Source organism: Salvelinus namaycush, chromosome 15 (genome assembly GCF_016432855.1).
Source record: "Salvelinus namaycush isolate Seneca chromosome 15, SaNama_1.0, whole genome shotgun sequence".
Lineage (NCBI taxonomy): Eukaryota > Metazoa > Chordata > Actinopteri > Salmoniformes > Salmonidae > Salvelinus > Salvelinus namaycush.
The window spans coordinates 23,177,596-23,198,384 of NC_052321.1; the positions used below are offsets into that span (position 1 = coordinate 23,177,596).

General features: G+C 41.6%; 1 protein-coding gene across 1 annotated transcript in view; it reads left to right on the plus strand.

Annotated features, from left to right (window-relative positions):
- The window catches only part of LOC120060321 (60 kDa lysophospholipase-like), a 39,666-nt gene that overhangs the window by 11,603 nt on the left and 7,274 nt on the right, over positions 1-20,789 (plus strand). The window contains exons 6-12 of the mRNA XM_039009528.1: positions 9,365-9,491; positions 10,894-11,006; positions 11,966-12,151; positions 12,238-12,351; positions 12,626-12,745; positions 13,034-13,129; positions 14,248-14,411. Of these exons, the coding sequence (XP_038865456.1) occupies positions 9,365-9,491; positions 10,894-11,006; positions 11,966-12,151; positions 12,238-12,351; positions 12,626-12,745; positions 13,034-13,129; positions 14,248-14,411 (920 nt within the window). The remainder of the gene's footprint in view (positions 1-9,364; positions 9,492-10,893; positions 11,007-11,965; positions 12,152-12,237; positions 12,352-12,625; positions 12,746-13,033; positions 13,130-14,247; positions 14,412-20,789) is intronic.

Here is a 20,789-nt window from a genome sequence, read left to right on the forward strand (position 1 = left end):
AGTAATTGAGTAAACTGAGATATGACTAAGGAGTTAATCAGGTACATTTTTCCGTAAATAGACAGGTCGTTTTCTATTGAAATTCATTGAGAGCTTATTTATATATTTTGTGATATGAATACCAAGTATGTCTACTTCACCATCAGCCCATTTTATAGGTAAACTGAAGGGTCATGTAAAAGTTGAATTTAAAGATCCAATACGTAATATTGTACACTTATCATAATTAGGTTTTAGTCCAGAGAGTACAGAAAAGTTACCTAGATCTTCAATGAGACATTGCAGGGATCTATCTTGCGGACTTAATATAAAACTTGAGTCATCGGCATACATGGACACCTTTGTTTTTTAAGCCTTGGATTTCTAATCCTCTGTTATTGGATCTGATTTTAATAGCTAGCATTTTTATGGCCATAACGAATATATATGATGACAGCGGACACCCTTGTTTAACTCCTCTTGACAATTCAAAACTCTCTGAGAAATAGCCATTATGTACTATTTTACACCTAGGATTTGCTATACATTATTTTGACCCATTTTATAAGAGAATTACCAAAATTGAAAAAATCCAGGCATTTATAAATAAAATCCAGTCTTACTTTATCAAATACCTTTTCAAATCCGCTATAAATACCAGGCCTGGCTTCTTAGATTTTTCATGATGTTCTATTATTTCTAGTCGTTGTCGTATATTATCTCCAATGTATCGTCCATGTAAACATTTACATTTACATTTAAGTCATTTAGCAGACGCTCTTATCCAGAGCGACTTACAAATTGGAAAGTTCATACATATTCATCCTGGTCCCCCCGTGGGGAATGAACCCACAACCCTGGCGTTGCAAGCGCCATGCTCTACCAACTGAGCCACACGGGACCGTGTGGCTGTCTGATCAGGATGAACAATACCTGGTGCAATATCTGAGTGCTATGCATTTTGCTAGTATTTTTGCATCACAACATTGAAGTGTAAGGGTCCTCGAGTTTTTTAGACTGGGTCTTTATATTTGCCATCTGGGTCTTGTTTTAATAATAGAGAAATCAGACCTACCTCCTGAGTACCTGACAGACTACCATTCCTATAGGAGGAGTAAAAACAATCTAACAATGGAGATTTTAGTATATCAAAAAGGCTTGATATACCTTTTCCAGTATGCCATCAAGCCCTGGGTTTTTTCCAGACTGAAAGGATTTAATAGCCTCAAAGTTCTTCCTCTGTAATTTGGCCTTCGCACTGATCTTTCTGTTAATTTCCCATTTTTTTTTATATTATTTGGAAAGAATTCCTTACCGTAATCTTCATTCAGTGGTAGAGGATGAGACGGAAAAGAGAACATCTGCCTAAAAAAATTAGCTTCCTCTTTTAAAATATAGTTCGGAGAATCATAGATGACTCTGTCTTCAGTAACGAGTTTCTGCAAATAATTTTTGTTAGCGTTCCCGTATTGGAAATTCAGCGTGAATTTTGTGCATTTTTCTCCAAATTCCATACAGTTTGCATTATTTTTGTAATAGATTACACTAGATCGTACTTGAATAAGTTATTTTTGTTCTGTATCTCTGTAGTATCGTTTTTATTGCTATCTACCTGTACTGTTAGTTCATGGATTTCCCTTGTTAGTCTTGTCTCTTTTGGCAGAAAGTGCTTTTTTTTATTGATGAATATTGAATTGAATGACCTTTGAAGGTACATTTTAAAGGTATCTCAAACAATAAGGGGATTTGCTGAACCTATATTGTACTTGAAAAATTCAGTTATAAATTATTTTGTTCAAAATAGGTTGTCCTCCAGTAAACTTTGTTTAAATTTCCAATAGCACCGTCCTCGTGAAATCTTTAAGAGTTACAGTGGGGAGAACAAGTATTTGATACACTGCCGATTTTGCAGGTTTTCCTACTTACAAAGCATGTAGAGGTCTGTATTTTTATCATAGGTACACTTCAACTGTGAGAGACGGAATCTAAAACAAAAATCCAGAAAATCACATTGTATGATTTTTAAGTAATTAATTTGCATTTTATTGCATGACATAAGTATTTGATACATCAGAAAAGCAGAACTTAATATTTGGTACAGAAACCTTTGTTTGCAATTACAGAGATCATACGTTTACTGTAGTTCTTGACCAGGTTTGCACACACTACAGCAGGGATTTTGGCCCACTCCTCCATGCAGACCTTCTCCAGATCCTTCAGGTTTCGGGGCTGTCGCTGGGCAATACGGGCTTTCAGCTCCCTCCAGAGATTTTCTATTGGGTTCATGTCTGGAGACTGGCTAGGCCACTCCAGGACCTTGAGATGCTTCTTACGGAGCCACTCCTTAGTTGCCCTGGCTGTGTGTTTCGGGTCGTTGTCATGCTGGAAGACCCAGCCACGACCCATCTTCAATGCTCTTACTGAGGGAAGGAGGTTGTTGGCCAAGATCTCGCGATACATGGCCCCATCCATCCTCCCCTCAATACGGTGCAGTCGTCCTGTCCCCTTTGCAGGAAAGCATCCCTAAAGAATGATGTTTCCACCTCCATGCTTCACGGTTGGGATGGTGTTCTTGGGGTTGTACTCATCCTTCTTCTTCCTCCAAACACGGCGAGTGGAGTTTTGACCAAAAAGCTCTATTTTTGTCTCATCAGACCACATGACCTTCTCCCATTCCTCCTCTGGATCATCCAGATGGTCATTGGCAAACTTCAGACGGGCCTGGACATGCGCTGGCTTGAGCAGGGGGACCTTGCGTGCGCTGCAGGATTTTAATCCATGGCGGCGTAGTGTGTTACTAATGCTTTTCTTTGAGACTGTGGTCCCAGCTCTCTTCAGGTCATTGACCAGGTCCTGCCGTGTAGTTCTGGGCTGATCCCTCACCTTTCACATGATCATTGATGCCTCACGAGTTGAGATCTTGCATGGAGCCCCAGACCGAGGGTGATTGACCGTCATCTTGAACTTCTTCCATTTTCTAATAATTGCCCCAACAGTTGTTGCCTTCTCACCAAGCTGCTTGCCTATTGTCCTGTAGCCCATCCCAACCTTGTGCAGGTCTACAATTTTATCCCTGATGGCCTTACACAGCTCTCTGGTCTTGGCCATTGTGGAGAGGTTGGAGTCTGTTTGATTGAGTGTGTGGACAGGTGTCTTTTATACAGGTAACGAGTTCAAACAGGTGCAGTTAATACAGGTAATGAGTGGAGAACAGGAGGGCTTCTTAAAGAAAAACTAACAGTTCTGTGAGAGCCGGAATTCTTACTGGTTGGTAGGTGATCAAATACTTATGTCATGCAATAAAATGCAAATTAATTACTTAAAAATCATACAATGTGATTTTCTGGATTTTTGTTTTAGATTCCGTCTCTCACAGTTGAAGTGTACCTATGATAAAAAATTACAGACCTCTACATGCTTTGTAAGTAGGAAACACTGCCGATTTTGCGGGTTATCAAATACTTGTTCTCCCCACTATATGTGAATGCCAAAATAGATCCGATCCGATCACATTCTGTCCCCTATTGAAACTTTTTAACCTTTGATGAAAGAGACAAAGTAGTCAAGATGACTTAGCTTGATTAAGTCTCCATGTATATCTCACTAGGTCGGGGTTTTTTAGTCTCCAAATATCCACTATTTCTAATCTGTTCATAATATTGGTGATATCCTTTAGGGCACGGTGATGATAATTTGTGGAGTGATTACCTTTACGGTCCATTGAGGTACTTAACAGTGTGTAATAGTCTCCTACTGTACCATAATGAGTTGATCATTTGTTGCCTGTAAGTTCAATAAATTGGTATAAATGTTTTTGAAGAAGTATGGATCATCTTGATTTGGACCATAGAGATGAATGAGCCAAATCTCTTTTTCGTCCACTTTCATATTCAAAAGGATCCACCTTCCTTGCGAATCATTCCTGATTATTTGCACATTCAGATCTAAATTTTTGTTAATTAATGTCATCACACCTTTTGAGTTCCTTTGTCCATGACAGAAAATTATTTCACCACCCCTTTCCTTTTTACACACAACTTCATCTAAGGATGTAGAGTGAGTTTCCTGTAAACAGTATGTTATATTCCTTTTCTTTTAGCCATGTAAAGACTGATCTTTTTTTAAAATCTGCTAAACCATTACAATTATAACTGGCTATACTATTCTCAGTCTAAATTGACCATAATTAGTTATTGTAAAGTTACTGCCATCAGAGGTATTATGACAGTCAACTAGAGCTTTCAAATGTCTGATATTTAAGAAGTAGGTTCTAGCAATTTTTGTTTTATTCCCTTGCCTGTGAGCCAATGCCACAGATGTTAGAACATTTAGAGAAGATATTATGTGTGTAGTAAATCTGAGTAGGTTGATGTGTATGATATTGGATGTGTACACACTCACTATATCAATGTCTGTGTAAGACTGATGTCCGAATAAAAAAATAACTCCACCAATTTGCATGGTTGAGTGTCTGTGTGTAACATGTAGTGCATATAGCATTAACTTCTTGACGCTAGGAGGCAGAATTTTTATGTTTGGGAATGTTATTTTTCCCAATGTAAACGGCCTATTTCTCAGGCCCACATGCTAGAATATGCATATGATTGACAGATTAGGATAGAAAATACTCTAAAGTTTCCAAAACTGTCAAAATATTGTCTGAGTATAGCAGAACTGATTTTGCAGGCGAAAACCTGAGGAAATCCAACCCGGAAGTGCCTCTTATTTTGAAAAATCCCTGTTCCATTGCCTGCCTGCCTTCCATTTAAAGGGATATCAACCAGATTCCACAGGGTGTGAACAGTCTTTAGACATAGTTTCAAGCTTTTATTCTGAAAAATGAGTGAGATTTATCAAAACGCGTCAGTGGATAGCCAGATGTCCTTCGATTAGTTCATGCGCGCGAAAGTTATAGCTCTACATTTTCTTTCTCTTTTATTGAATAGTTTACCGTCCGGTTGAAATGTTATCGATTATTTGTTAAAAACAACCTGAGGATTGATTATAAAAAACGTTTGACATGTTTCTACGAACCTTACGGATACTATTTGGAATCTTCGTCTGCCATTCATGACCACTGGAGCCTGTGGATTACTGAACATAACGCGCAAACCAAATGGAGGTTTTTGGATATAAAAATCATCTTTATCGAACAAAAGGAACATTTATTGTGTAACTGGGAGTCTCGTGAGTGCAAACATCCGAAGATTATCAAAGGTAAGCGATTAATTTTATTGCTTTTCGTGACCAATCTACATTGCGGCTAGGTGTTTAATGTTTTGTCTAGTGATCGATTAAACTCACACAAACGCTTGGAATGCTTTCGCTGTAAAGCAAATTTTCAAAATCTGACACGACAGGTGGATTAACAAGCTGTGTTTTGGTATATTGCACTTGTGACTTCATGACTAAATATTTTTAGTAATTCTTTTTGAATTTGGGGCTCTGCAATTCAGCGGTTGTTGATAAAGGGATCCGTGCGCCAAGAGGTTAATATTCATGATGATAATTGTAGTCCATATCGTATCACCGTCATAGTTGCATCATAATTAACTTTAACATCATTGAAAAACACATTCCAGCATTTCCATAGCAATTACGTTTCACATGATCATGAAAGAGACCTTGCATTATTCTAGAGACGGCTTCACTACAGTACAAATGTATTCCATACAATATGTTATTATGCCCCTATTCTGATATATTCCCCTTGCTTGTTGTAAACATATATAAACTTGTAGACAAATACATAAAAAGATAGACAAACAATAAACACAAGATCAGGTGTAAGCGAGCATGTAATTGAGTACGTGTGTGTTCAAATCCACTTCATAATGTTCAGATATTTTTAAAGTTCCCATACTTTTATTTTTTTCGTAATCTGAAGTCCCTGTAGAATGTAGTACAGCCGTGGTGTTATGGAGCTGTCTCGGAATAGCTGTCCATCTATAAAGAGTTTGACCACAATGAGAAAGGCACGCTTACCCTTCTCCCTTTGTACCGGATTCAGTCTCTTACGATGTTTGTATATCTCCCTTGGAAATTGGTCATTGAGACAGAATTTGAGCTCCCTTCCTCTACTGTTGATCAGCTCCTTTTGTTGGTAGTGATAAATTTTGCTATGATCGGTCGGGACCGAAGGTCTTGTCGCTCCAAGTCTGTGCACTCGTTGGAAAGCCACCTTGTTTACAGTCTATAGGAAGTTTCAAGGCGGATTGCATGAATTATCTGATCGCGCCCTCTGGATTATTGGATGCGTCCTCAGGAATCCCAGAAAAAAATAGATTTTCCCGCATGCTACGACTTTGTATGTCTAGTAGCGACTCCTTCATCACCCTGTTTTCCCTGAGTAGACAATCCATGTTGGAATCGTGGATTTTTACCTTGGCTGTGAGTGCCTTGTTTTCTCCTTGGAGCATGAGAATTTCAAACTCCCCCAACCCTGTTACCACCTCAACTTTTCCAGTGTTGCATGGATTTCAGCCAGAGAACTAGCCTCTACTTCAACGGTAAGTAAATCGTCCGTGTCTTAATCAGTTTCTTTTTTTTTCAGGTTAAAGTTATTTTGTGGGGTAGTCGGATCTTTCCATGATGGAGTATGTTGTTCCTCCATAGCGTAAAGCTGTTGGTTCTCTTTGATTTCCCTCAGGATCTCCTTAGCTGCAACCAGTTGTTTTACGAAAAGATAACGAGTCTTTCCCACGACGACGACAGGTGTCTGTAGTACAGCCAGCTAGCACTCGTGGAATCCACACAAAAAAATGAAACACAAACTTGCAGTCCCAGCCATAAAGGCTAACCACGTTGTGGAGTCGATTTTAATGAAACAATTTTAATATAAACAACAAACCGAGTGTAGACAGTATAATGTTCTGTTGTGCGCTCTGATGTATCTGTATATCCAGTATCTGATGACGTATATGCAGCCAGCTGTGTTCCTGTAACAAAGATTGGGATGTCTTTGTTAGAGACATTTTGCCGCCCAAAAACGTTTTGTTCAAAAAGTGAATAAGGGAACAATATTTATAAGATAGGAATGTTATGAATGATCCGTGGGGATCTAAAGAATAATCCTGTCATATTGCTTTTCATTTTGATGTCATTAAAAACTGTATAATGAAAATACTGTAACTTAGGAAGGAAACGCATTCTAGCTGTAAAGTTTCCATCCAATATGATGCTAATACAATATGAAGAATGAGGAAACTATGTTAAGATAGCAATGTGATTTTGGTTTCCTAATGAGGTAATGGTTTTTCATGTCCCTGGCACATTAACTAAGCCACGCCCCTAATGAGGTCAGAAGAGTGTCAGTGTGATGGAACTGCCTTTCCGACCAGAGTGCTTAAAAGGACTCGCTAAGAATTAACATGCCAGACGGACAGCGTGAGCTGAATGGTTGAAACTCTAAGACTCGACAAGGTGAGAAGATAACCTCAACTACCAGACCAGCAGACGTGAAGCAGTGGCCATATGTTGAAATTCTTAGAAACCCTCAACATGAGGTGAAGAAGATGGACTGGACCAGAACATTTGACAGTCTGCAGCTGTTCATGTAAAGGGATCTAGAATTTGACTATCTACCGAGAAAGGAAGGAGAAGATCCCATCTCGACAATCATTGGTGCATCTGATGACACATCCACTCCATGCCAGAACAACTAAGGACATTGTGACCACTGGAGGACAACCAGAGCCATCGAGCCACTTCCCATAGAAGGATTGATTGGTTTCAGAGAGACGAAGGACAGAGACATCTACACGTAAAGACATTGCATTCCTTACCCAAACAAGCGGTGGTTTGTGAGCAAAGAATTAATATTACTTTTGAGGGTAGTTTCCAAATGTACAATAAGTTTGACTCTTATCTACCCCTCCCTCATGTGTAACAAGCTGTCATATCTTGTTAGTCCACTAGTGACTTTTGTCTCATGTAAGAGTGTATTCTGTGTTGTTAGTAAGTAAATAATTAAAATTGGTTGTGTACGACTGAATAATAAGAAAAGGCTGGTGTTTTTGCGGATTCAAGAGGTCTGCGACATTCCGAATGAGACTGATATGAGGTAATGATTAGTAAGTGACTGTTATCGATAAAACCTATATTTATATTTCTTTGGAGTTTAATTCGGGAGATGGTAACTCGTTAAACAACTTCTTCCGTGGTGCCCCAAATTCCTAATGAGTTAATTGTTACATATTTAATCATGTAACAATTAAACATAGTTAGTTGATTCGATAAATAACAGTCATCACATTAATGTAAGTCACGTAATGACGCAGGTTAAAGAATGATTTTTAAGCCTTGAGACATGGATTATGTATGTGTGCCATTGAGGGTGAATGGGCAGGACAAAATATTTAAGTACCTTTGAACGAGGTATGGTAGTAGGTGCCAGCCGCACCAGTTTGTGTGAAGAACTGCTACGCTGATGTATTTTTCAAGCTCAACAGTTTCCCATGTGTATCAAGAATGGTCCACCACCTAAAGGACATCCAGCCAACATGACATAACTGTCGGAAGTATTGGCGTCAACATGGGCCAGCATCCCTGTGGAACCTTGTTGTGTACACTCAGTGTATAAACTATAACAGTAGTACAGGGGTAGACAACCCTGTTCCTGGAGTGCCGCAGGTCAAATCAAAAACATGAAGTGCCTGCGGCATTCCCAGACCAGGGTTAGAGGGGAAGAGAAGCTGAATGGCAGGACAATGGTCCTCAGGTTCTTGTCAAGGTATCTCTGCGTTAAAATTGACTTTGATAAAATGCTATTGTATCTGTTGTCCGTAGCTGCCCATACCATAATGGGGCACTCTACAATGGGGCACTCTGTTCACAACGTTGACATCAGCAAACTGCTCGCCCACACAACGCCATACACGTGGTCTGCGGTTTTCGGAGGCCAGTTGGACATACTGCCAAATTTTCTAAAATGACATTTCTGCCTTATGGTACAGAAATGAACATTCAATTATCTGACCACAGCTGTGTAGGACATTCCTGCAGTCAGCGTGCCAATTGCACACTCCCTCAACTTGAGACATCTGTGGCATTGTGTTGTAACAAAACCGCACATTTTAATGGCCTTGTGTCCCCAGCACAAGGTGCACCTGTGTAATGATCATGCTGTTTAATCAGCTTCTTGATATGCCACATGTCAAGGGGATGGAATATGTTGTAAAAGGAGAAATGCTCACTAACAGGGATATAAACAAATTTGTGCCCAAAATTTGAGAGAAATAAGCTTTGTGCATATGTAGAATGTATTTTCTTTCAGCTCATGAAACATTGGACCAACACTTTATATGTTGCATTTTATATTTTGGTTCAGTGTATATGCTTAATGATGTCTTAGTAGGTTTCATTCATTCTCCATCTGCGTCTCTAGGTTTGTTTGTATTTCCACCACAAGCTGTACCGGGGGAACCGTGTAACCAAGGTGGATTCTGGGAGTTTCAATGCCTTCAATTCTCCTAACCTGGCTCCTCTGGCCAATGCTGAAGTGGATATTAAAAGTAATCAAGTGGTGTAATATTTGTTCTGTCCTGTTATGTGTTTATATCTATACTACCGTTCAAAAGTTTGGGGTCACTTAAAAATGTCCTTGTTTTTGAAAGAAAAGCACATTTTTGTGTTTAAAATAACATCAAATTGATCAGAAATGCAGTGTAGACATTGTTAATGTTGTAAATGACTATTGTAGCTGGAAATGGCTGATTTTAAAAAAATGGAATATCTACATAGGAGTACAGAGGCCCATTATCAGCAACCATCACTCCTGTGTTCGAGCCCAGGTATGGGCGAGGAGAGGGACAGAAGCTACACTGTTACATTAGCACAGCTGAAAACTGTTGTCTTGATTAAAGAAGCAATAAAACTGGCCTTCTTTAGACTAGTTGAGTATCTTGAGCATCAGTTTTTTTGGGGTTCGATTACAGGCAAAATTGGCCATATACAATGACCTTTCTTCTGAAACTCGTCAGTCTATTCTTTTTTAAAATGTATTATTATAATTCTCCCCAATTTCGTGGTATCCAATTGGTAGTAGTTATAGTCTTGTCTCATCGCTGCAACTCCCGTACAGACTCGGGAGAGGCGAAGGTCGAGAGCCATGCGTCCTCCGAAACACAACCCAACCAAGCCGCACTGCTTCTTGACACAATGCACATCCAACCCGGAAGCCAGCCGCACCAATGTGTCGGAGGAAACACCGTACACCTGGCGACCTGGTCACCGCCACAGGAGTCGCTAGTGCGCGATGAGACAAGGATATCCCTGCCGGCCAAACCCTCCCTAAACCCAGACGACGCTGGGCCAATTGTGCGCCGCTCCATGGGCCTCCCGGTCGCGGCCGGCTGCAACAGAGCCTGGACTCAAACCCAGAATCACTGCGCCACCCGGGAGGCCCCCTCGACAGTCTATTCTTGTTCTGAGAAATGAAGGCTATTCCATGCGAGAAATTACCAAGAAACTGAAGATCTCGTACAACGCTGTGTACTACTCCCTTCACAGAGCAGCAGAAACTGGATCTATCCAAAATAGAAATAGGAGTGGGAGGCCCTGGTGCACAACTGACCAAGAGCACAAGTACATTGGAGTGTCTAGTTCGAGAAACAGACGCCTCACAAGTCCTCAACTGGCAGCTTCATTAATTAGTACCCGCAAAACATCAGTCTCAATGTCAACTGTGAAGAGGCGACTCCGGGATGCTGGCCTTCTAAAAATCATTAACAATGTCTACACTATATTTCGAATCAATCGGATGTTATTGTAATGGACAAAAAATATGCTTTTCTTTCAAAAACAAGGACATTTTTAAGTGACCCCAAACTTTTGAACGGTAGTGTATATCAAGTCAAATCTTTGACATGGCCTAGGATGGATCTTTTCACTAAACTTTTTCCATATCCCCTGCAGTTAACTGGGACACGGTGTGGCGAGCGAACACAACCGCGCAGTTCAGAGTGAGCACTCTGATGAACCGTAACGTGGGTCTGCTGAGACTCTTCCCAGGCATCACTGCTGTGACTGTAAGAGGCTTCCCAGGGTGGGGGTGAGAAGGGGTGGATAGTGGCTCTGCCCTGATTCTGTTGCCTATTCAACCACATCATTAAATCACAACAGTCTTCCTACTTCTGATATACAGTAATAGTGAAAGTAATACCCTATTGTAGAAAGACTAAATCAGAACAGCCATTTGGGGCCATATTTATCTAAAAGTCTTCATTGTAGCTCTGTTGTGGTGAATCCTCTCATGCAGGTCCTACTGTGTTTTCTGACGAGCCAGCATCGTGTGGGCGTTCCAAGTGGTCTGCATATAGCCGGGAGCTGCTTTGGGGCTGCCAGCGGCATTTAGTCCAATGAAAAAGGAGACCGGGTTATGGGGCATGTCCAATTACCCGCTAAAGACGAGGGGCTTGGCACAGACACTTAAACACTTAGATACGCCTTCCTCGCTACAGATTGAGGGGAGGATGGTTTTACTGTCTCAATGTTTACTGTCTCATTGTTTTATTTATTTATATGTTTTTATCTGCTTCTTTGATTATGCATCAGTGTCTCCTCTGCCTTCCATGGTCTCTGCCAGCATGGGGTTTATTTGGGATTCTGTTCACATTTCTGGCAAGCTAGGCGCTTGATCCAAAATCCAATGGAAGATAACTTGCTATGATTCCCTCCACAAGTTAGGTCTAAGGTCCGCTGCCAAGTGAAATGACGCTGTCAACCATTAACCTTGAAGTTAATGGTTCCCCCTGCCTGGCCATTTGAGCCATCTCCTCTCCAGATGCCAGAGCTGGTATTTTGAAGAGATCTCCTAGAGCCAGTGAATCACCAGATATAATGGTCTGGAGGAGGGGGGAGGGGGGTAGGTCTGGGCAGGTTGTTATACCCGATCCTAGCTCCGTACACTCCTTTGTCCACAAGCCAGACTGAGATGGCCGCTCATCTTGCTGGCTGTATCTCTCTGTGTGTGTGTGTGTGCGCGCAGGTGAAGTCCTTCCTGCAGGCGCCCATGGAGGGCATTGTCCTGGAGACGTATGGTAGTGGAAACGCCCCTGACAACCGTGCTGACCTGCTTGAGGAGTTCCGGAATGCCACAGAGAGGGGCGTGATCATGGTCAACTGCACCCAGTGTCTGAGGGGTTCTGTCACCACATCGTACGCCACCGGAAAGGTACCCCAGAACAGTGTCCAGTGGGAGTGGGAGAGTGCACATGATGTGGATGGATGTGTGTTAACATGTCTTCCTGATCCCCTCAGGCCTTGAGTGACGCAGGACTGGTGGCAGGCTGTGACATGACTCCTGAGGCTGCCCTGTGCAAGCTGTCCTACGTGCTGGCCAGGACGGACCTCAGCAAAGAGGCCAAAATAAAGGTAGGAGTACCAGTCAAAACACACTCATTACCTCACTACACTTTGTAGGCCCCTTATTCGCTTCAAAAGCTTTTCTATGTCAACATTAGCCTGAACTTTAGAGTGACATCTGTGTTAGTCCTATTTTAAGAAGAAAATAATGGCAATAGATGGCAGAGATGATTCACATGCGGATAAAGGTCAGTGACATGATGGTATATTCCTTGATCATGCTTGTCTGTGTTGACTGTTTGTGTGTTATCTGTCCTTTGTTGTCTCTGTTGTACCTGTCCAGATGCTGAGTCAGAACCTGCGGGGAGAGATGATCGCTGACCTGCAGGGGGCCAAGCTCACTCTGAGCGACAGTCGCTTCATCCAGGTCATCGCCAAGTCCCTGAGCATCAGCTGTAAGGAGGTGAGGCCACCGCACAGCCAGCCACATCACACACACTGTCACCACCATTGAGTCTGCTGGGTTACTTTCCACCTAACATGTTTTCATTGGGCTCTGGCTTATCTGATAGGACAGATACGTTTTTTTGGAGAGAAAAAACTATCCCTGGGCATTCCAATGTGTTAAATTCAACTTGATAGTGTATTTTTATCGGCGTCACTTACAACACGTTACATAAAGCATTTCTCTACTGATTGTCAGTCTTTGTATTGGCATGACAGCTGATGGTTTTTCTGCTGACGTTTCCAGGAGCTAGAAGCTGTCCGGGATGCTCTGACCCCCACCTTAGCTTGTGCCGCTTCTAAGATAGGAGACTTGGAGGCCTTGGATGCCATAAAGGAGATGGTGAGGAACATTTACGTAAATACAACATGTCTGTTAGTAAAAAGAATGACTGCAACAACTGACCTCACATACTATCAGGAGGGGGAGAAGAAAACACCTGTTCTAACGACATGATTACAGGACTGTAGGACAGAGTTCAAACCATATGTTTGTGTGTTCTAAGACACGTTTCCATACTGATACCACAGACTTTGCACTGTACCATGAACGTCACATATGTTATGATGACCTGACTGGTTCTGCTACATTCACTGGCTCAATGCAGAATGCAGATAGATGCCTAGTAGCCCAAATGACTCTCAAAATCCAATGTTAAATACCAGTTCTATCTATTCCTGTTCCACTCTGGAGACTGTGTTCACCTAGCCTGCTTGGTGAAAAGAATACAGCACATTTGATTTTCTTTTACGAGACCCCTTATGTTGAAGGTCAATTTACCCAGTAGGGAGTTTAACAACACTGAAATACTATTTAACTTAATTTTTTCACAATGATCTCTTATCTAGTCCTCTAGGTAGGGTTCATTTACTTGTAGGATAGTGATCTGAAGTTTGGCTAAAAATGAGCTTAAAATTTCATTTGATTTATGACTTTGGTATAAGTATCAAACATTTGGCTATACATTTTGAATAGTTTGGTATATAAACATAGCAAATACAGCATATTAAAGAGGACATCCTCAACTACTGAAAATTCATGTTTGGAGGTTAAAATCATGTATTTATGTACTTACTGTATGTAGTGTATTGGGTCAAATTGACCCAGAACATCATCAGTGAACAGGGTGAAAGAGAAATGTGTGTGCTTGTATTACTCCCTCAGTCCCACGCTACAGTTGGTTGAACCTATTTTATAGGTGATATATTTAAGCAATAAGGCATGAGGGAGTGTGGTATATTGCCAATATACCACGGCTAAGGGCTGTTCTTAAGCGCAACTCAACGTGGAGTGCTTGGACACAGCCCTTAGCCGTAGTATATTGGCAATATATCACAAACCAACCGAGGTGCCTTATTGCTATTATAAACTGGTTACCAACTTAATTAGAGCAGTAAAAATGTATTTATTATTTAACCTTTATTTAACTATACAGTATGAGATGTGTTTCTTGTCATCAGGGCAGTAATCTAAGTCTGGGGGATTATGATGGACGTACCCCTCTGCACATCGCTTCCTGTGAGGGCCACCTCAAAGTGGTGCAATATCTACTGAGCCAGGGCGCCACTGTCTACGCCAAAGATCGCTATGGGGACACACCCCTGCGCAATGCTGTGCGCTTCAGGTAGGTTTGAGCTAACATGTGGGCCAAGACGAGAGCTTTACATTTTGGGGGGGTGGCTGAGGTGCATTGAGGAATAGAGTGATGGGTGTTGGGGAAATGGAGTATGATATGTACTTAAAAGCTTTGCCTCTACAGTTGATGTTCACCCATCCCTTATGATTCAAGCCCCCAGTAGCCCATTCTAACTGATGGTTTCTATCTGCCCAGGGAGGGGGGTGTGCATCACACAGTAATGATATTGTTACCCTTTCTATGAGCTTATATTATAAACTACAATGCGAAAGGTACAGTTTATTTCACTTTTAATCATGTCAGCACATGTAACAGCAGTTTACAGCACTTTTTTTGTTTATTTTTCTTCCTCTCCCCAATTCACTTAAACTATATTTCTTTATTTCCCATGGGCTTCACCAGAGTATCTCTAGTTGGTATCCTGATAAGAGCTTGGCAGCCCTAAAGTGTTATAGGTTAATGTCTCTGGGCCTCCTCTGCCGGGCTGAACGGCGGGGAAAGGTCATGGGTGACCCCAATGAATCCGTGCCCACTTCATCATGAGATGTCAGTCTTACATGTAGGTTGGTGCTGTTTCCAATGATCCTGTTGGTACACTTTGGAACAATAGGCAGCTTTATGACACAATGAACACAACTTAAACTCTGAGGTTCTCGCTACCTTTGCACTGCAACACTGGATGGAACTAGATGTATCGGGGGTCACTCCCCGTTCCATGGTTGTGACCCCCAGGCGTTTCCCGATGGATGTGCGTTGTCCCTGATCCTACTGGCCAATGGCTATCACTGCCACATTTGTAGCAATGATGGCAAGTCTGTTGACCAGTCTCATAACAACTTTAGCATTTTCTTTTCTCCCTGTTGGTTGGACTTTGTTTTGTGTTGGAGCGACTCCTAACTGAACTGTCACCCTGGCCCTGCACTGACTGTACTAATGAGGCTATCTGACAGGTCACTTCTTTGAATGCTTCATTGCTCTCATCAATTTTACTCAGGAAAGGATTGTATTTCTTTTGTTTTTGGGCTGTGGTCTGTGAGGGCTCTGCCTGTGCACATTCCTCTCCGCTATCCCCGTTATTTTCACTCTGTACTGCGTTCACTCGTGTGGGTGTGAACTTACGTGAAATCCTGGCCTTTTGCAAGCGTTCACTTTCATTGCCCTGGGCAATTAGCATTTTCTCAAGCAACAGTTCATCACTGGTGTTAATATTCTGGAGATGCACTCATCTCTGCCCTGAGATTATCATTTGTTAATACAGTAACAATGGCCTGCAGGCATTGGCTCTTGACTAACTCTGTGCCATATTTCAGTCCTGATTAGGCACGAAGTGAGGCTGATATCACTTTCTGTCTCAGGTCGAAGACTCGGACTAGGGAGTCCAAGGCAGATTCTTCCGGCTCTTGTGTTGCCTTAGTCAACTTGTGATACAGTTCGGTGGCGTCCTTCTCTGCATAATGTGTCCTCAAGATTCGCCTTAGTGTGTAGAGTGTCATGTTTGTTTTTTCCTCCAGATAATTCGTCATCTTAAGCCCTGTGCTCACAGCTCTAATTACTGCTTCTATGATTTCTAATTCACTGTATCCTTTTCTCAGTCCATTTTCAATCTGATGTTCTAGGCTGCTGAAGCTGAGCTTATCTTTCTGATTCTGATCTCCCATCTGTCCATGGATTTTAAAGTCTTCATAACTGGACACACTCACTCCATTCTCTCTCTGTGGCGGGTGCCTTTCTGGAGCTGAGAACACTTCTCTGCTGGGCTGAGGAGCCCCTCCCTCTTCTTTTCGTTCTGCCGCAGCTCCCGTCTCTCCGCTGGATTCGCTATTCCACTTGTATCGTTGGCACCGACTGGCTGGCAGACTTTTCACAGTATCCTCAGAGTCCGATAGTCCTTTGATTTCGTCTTTCAGTTGAAGCAGCTAAGACATTCCCTCATCCTCTGATTCCATTAAATCCTCCTTATCACAGTAATGTTCTATCAGTTTGCGCCGCAATGCGTGATGGCTCTTTCCTTTTACTTCAGAGTCAGCTACACCTCCTATTCAACAACGTAAACACAGATGCCGTAAATTGTCCTCAGTTAAAGTCCATAAACTCTGTTCAATTTCATCCAACAACGTTTCCCTCTCTCGACTCATTGTCCTACTCATGTGGCAACAATGACAATGCAGGCAATGGCAAGATAGCTACAACCCGTTCGGTGGTTAGCCCGCTTACGTTAGCTAGCTAGCTACTCTCCCAATGTCTCTCACTCGTTGTCCGTTCCAGGAATATGGGCCGGTGCTCACATGAAAATAAATCTCAGCAGTACCTCCAAATTTGTTACCCTTTCTGTGAGCTTATAATATAAACTACAATGCGAAAGGTACAGTTTACTTCACTTTTAATCATGTCAGCACATGTAACAGCAGTTTACATCCCTTTTTTTGTTTCAACTTTATTTATATAGCCCTTCTTACATCAGCTGATATATCAAAGTGCTGTACAGAAACCCAGCCTAAAACTCCAAACAGCAAGCAATGCAGGTGTAGAAGCACGGTGGCTAGGACAAACTCCCTAGAAAGAACAAAACCTAGGAAGAAACCTAGAGAGGAATCAGGCTATGAGGGGTGGCCAGTCCTCTTCTGGCAGTGCCGGGTGGAGATTATAACAGAACATGGCCAAGATGTTCAAATGTTCATAAATGACCAGGATGGTCAAATAATAATTATCACAGTAGTTGTCGAGGGTTTCTTCATCTTCCTCTCCCCAATTCACTTAAAGAAATATAGTTTATTTCCCATGGGCTTCACCAGAGTACCCCCTAGTGGCTGGAATACAACTGTATTAAGACCCTTACAATATCATTCACACAGAATTAAGTGGGGCATTTGAAATCCCCCTTTGGCCATTAACAACCTCCTTATATTTCCATGGCAGTCTTTAGAGGGAATAGTGTACAAACAGTAGGCTGTTAGACTGCAGCTCATTACGGTGTCTGGGCCTGCTAAATTACTATCATGTCCAGGAGGGGGGACTGCTACTGGGTCTTTCAGGTGGGGGTTGAAACTAGAGGTGTTCTGATGGAGTTGAGGCCACCACAATAATTAGCTGCTAGTTGTAATCTGCAAATAGCGCCAGTATTTATTTTCACCCAAAGTTGTTATTTTCATGTATTTATTATCATTCATTGACATTGCCGTGTGCTCATCGCTTGGGGACTGTAAGACATTCAAGGCTGCAGTCTTAAATATCATGCTGTGGGTGCCTCAAGGAGAAATACACAAGTGTGTACACTTGTACAGGTGTGTGTGTGTGAGAGCCAGTGGCGATTTTAGCATGTAAATCTTGGTGGGGCAAAAAACAACAACAGGAGGATTAATGCCAGCAATGCCACTACACAACATTCAACATTATATTAACTGCACTATAATGGTGACAACCGGTGCCCGCAAACTGTTAGGGCCTACATAAAGCTATCCCAACAGCAGAGTCTCAACAGCAGTCCCAACACCTTACCACTACTACACCTGGCTATCAGTGGAGCCTTGTCTGGCAGCCAAACAGTTCATTCAGCCTAATTTACTGCCTTTAAAAAAAACATTGCTGATAGGGCGACTTGCTTAAACAAATGTGATTTCTGCTGACAATTGAGATGTACAAACTATGGCATAAGGGGACGACGAGGATAAGAGGCAATCCGTAATTTCGATTAAGACATTAATGAGCGAGTTAGGACGGACAAGGTCAATAACTATTTTTTCAGCACTTTTGAAATGTACAGCGACAGAATTCAGAACATGAGCTGTTCTTACAGTGTTCTCCCTGTACACCAAGTCAGAACCGTAGGATAAATAAATGGGGCATGTAAGCAGACAATGAAAGCTCTTACAATATTCAATGATTACATTTCTCAAACAGGTTATAGGCTACATGTGCACCACCAAGTCAGAACAGTAGACAAAATGAGGTGAAAATAGACCATGTTAGTAGGACATGGGCTACGAAGATTGTTTATTCCCGACTTCCCAGTTGTCTTGAACTCACTGAAGTAAAGTTTTCGCAGTTCCGACTTAAGTTGTTTTGAGCGCGGCACAAATTATGCTTCATTGACAGCATGGCCAATGTTGAATGTTCATAATTTTAAACTTGGAAAAGAGCCTCTTAATCCCAGATTTGGAACAGCACAGCCACTCCACTGAATAGCAGGCTAGTGATTGCTTTGCAATGCTTGCCATTAGCCTCTGTCACTGATTCTTTCCAAACCGCTCATTGTTGAATTTGCGATTTCCAACTTGTGTAATGTATGTCCAGTGGCCGATGAGCTTTATCTATTATTTCTATTCATAAGGATTTGCCAGTAGATTGTCGACTTGATTAATAATGATGACTGCTAGCTAAGATTTTGAAAGTAGGATGTTGACATGATCAGTCCAATCAAAGCTACTGTACATTTAATGTGATTTGATGTCATTTTATCTGTGGCCAATGACCTTGAGCCTTCTTGGATGGGCACTTCTAATGTAACTCTATGGTAGCACCCAAGGGGCTATAATTTTCTAGGTCTACCCTTAGACTTGGTAGTGACACAGTGTCCCCATGAATGACAGAATACTGAGCCAATCATGGCGCAACTCTCCATATTTTCTAAGGGCTTTCCCCACCACCACAGAAAGCACTGAGCTAGGCTGAAACGCCAGCATTTTGGAGCGGCTTTACTCAAGAAAACAAAAGTGACTATGTTTGTATGCGGCTTAATTAACAAAATGTTATATATATATATATATATATATATATATGAGCTCGACCGATTAATTTTGGCCGATTTCAAGTGTTCATCACAATCGGTAATCGGCATTTTTGGACACCGATTATGGCCGATTACATTGCACTCCACGAGGAGACATCGTGGCAGGTTGACTACCTGTTATGCGAGTGCAGCAAGGAGCCAAGGTAAGGTGCTAGCTAGCATTAAACTTATCTTATAAAAAACAATCAATCTTAACATAATCACTAGTTAACTACACATGGTTGAAGATATTACTAGTTTATCTAGTGTCATGACGTTGCCCTCTTTGGGTGCGGCGAACACCATCCCCCTCTCCCTGTCTTCTATAACTAGGCTGCTGTGGTCAGAGAGGTCGTAAATTCCTCGAAGAGATTATCTCCTCATGGCCACAGTATAGAGACAGAGTGAAGTTTCATAGAGAACAAAGGAATTTCTTCCACCTCACAGAACTTGAGGTCCGAACAACATTTATGTTCCAGAGAAGGTATAAAAGATCGGTGAAGAATCCAGCTACGAACTGGTCCGTTTGTTACATTTTGGTGAGGCTCATGGGAGATGGTGCGGCCACATTACCATAACGCTGTTTATATAATAGCCTCAGATATGAGGTTTACATCTAATTGTTGTATAAGATGAATGAGTGAGGATGATACTGTTTGTAAAATTGTGTAATGTGATTTTGGACTTTTTAAATGAAGGAATCTCCAATTCCCTTTTGTGTTTAACTAAATCAGAGGACCGCCCATGAGCACAGTTATGGTCGGGCATCCTGGGACAGGCCCTTTTCTGCCCTTCCGAATAAAATCCCCACTCGGGTTTTCTATTATAGACCATGTTTTTCTCTATTACAAGTGGACAAAGGTTGCAGACCATTGCTGAATCTTTTAACCATACCACGTGGTTAAACTCTTAGACTATCGATACCGACAGAATAAGAACAAGTCTTTGATATTAATTACTAGTCTGCAGCTAGGAATTCGGTATCATTGAACTCGAAGAACGACAACCGCCGAAACATCCATTCTACAACAACATGAATGTCACTCTGAACTATCCCCTCTAACCACGACAGACAGAGAGAGAGAGAGAGGGCGAGAGAGAGGACGGAAACTCTCCAACAGAAACTAACTTTTCAACAGCGATCAAGACGACACACTGAGCGTAAATATATATATTGATTGCAATTGTTCCCGAATGAGTGAGCGTTCATGTGCAAAGGATTAGCATTTCAATTGTTATAATTATCACTCTGTAGTGACTTCTCAGCTGACTCCCCCTTTTGTCCACCAAGCCGCCATGCCGGTTTAGCCCACTAGGGCACATTCTCCTATCATTTCTTGTAACCATATTTACTTTGTTTGTTTGTTTTATGCATTTCTGTGAATTACTTAGTTAGTAATAAATAAATTATTTAAGACAGTTGATGTATATGGATGACTCATAGTGAAGACTGGGTTCGTGCAGATAACCAACAATTTACGACGTTTGGAATGAGACTAACGTGAGGTAAAGTAAATAATTCAGTAATTCAAAGACTAATTGATCAGATATAAAATATCTGAAAGGTTATATTAGGAAATTATAACTTTGTAATCTGAATA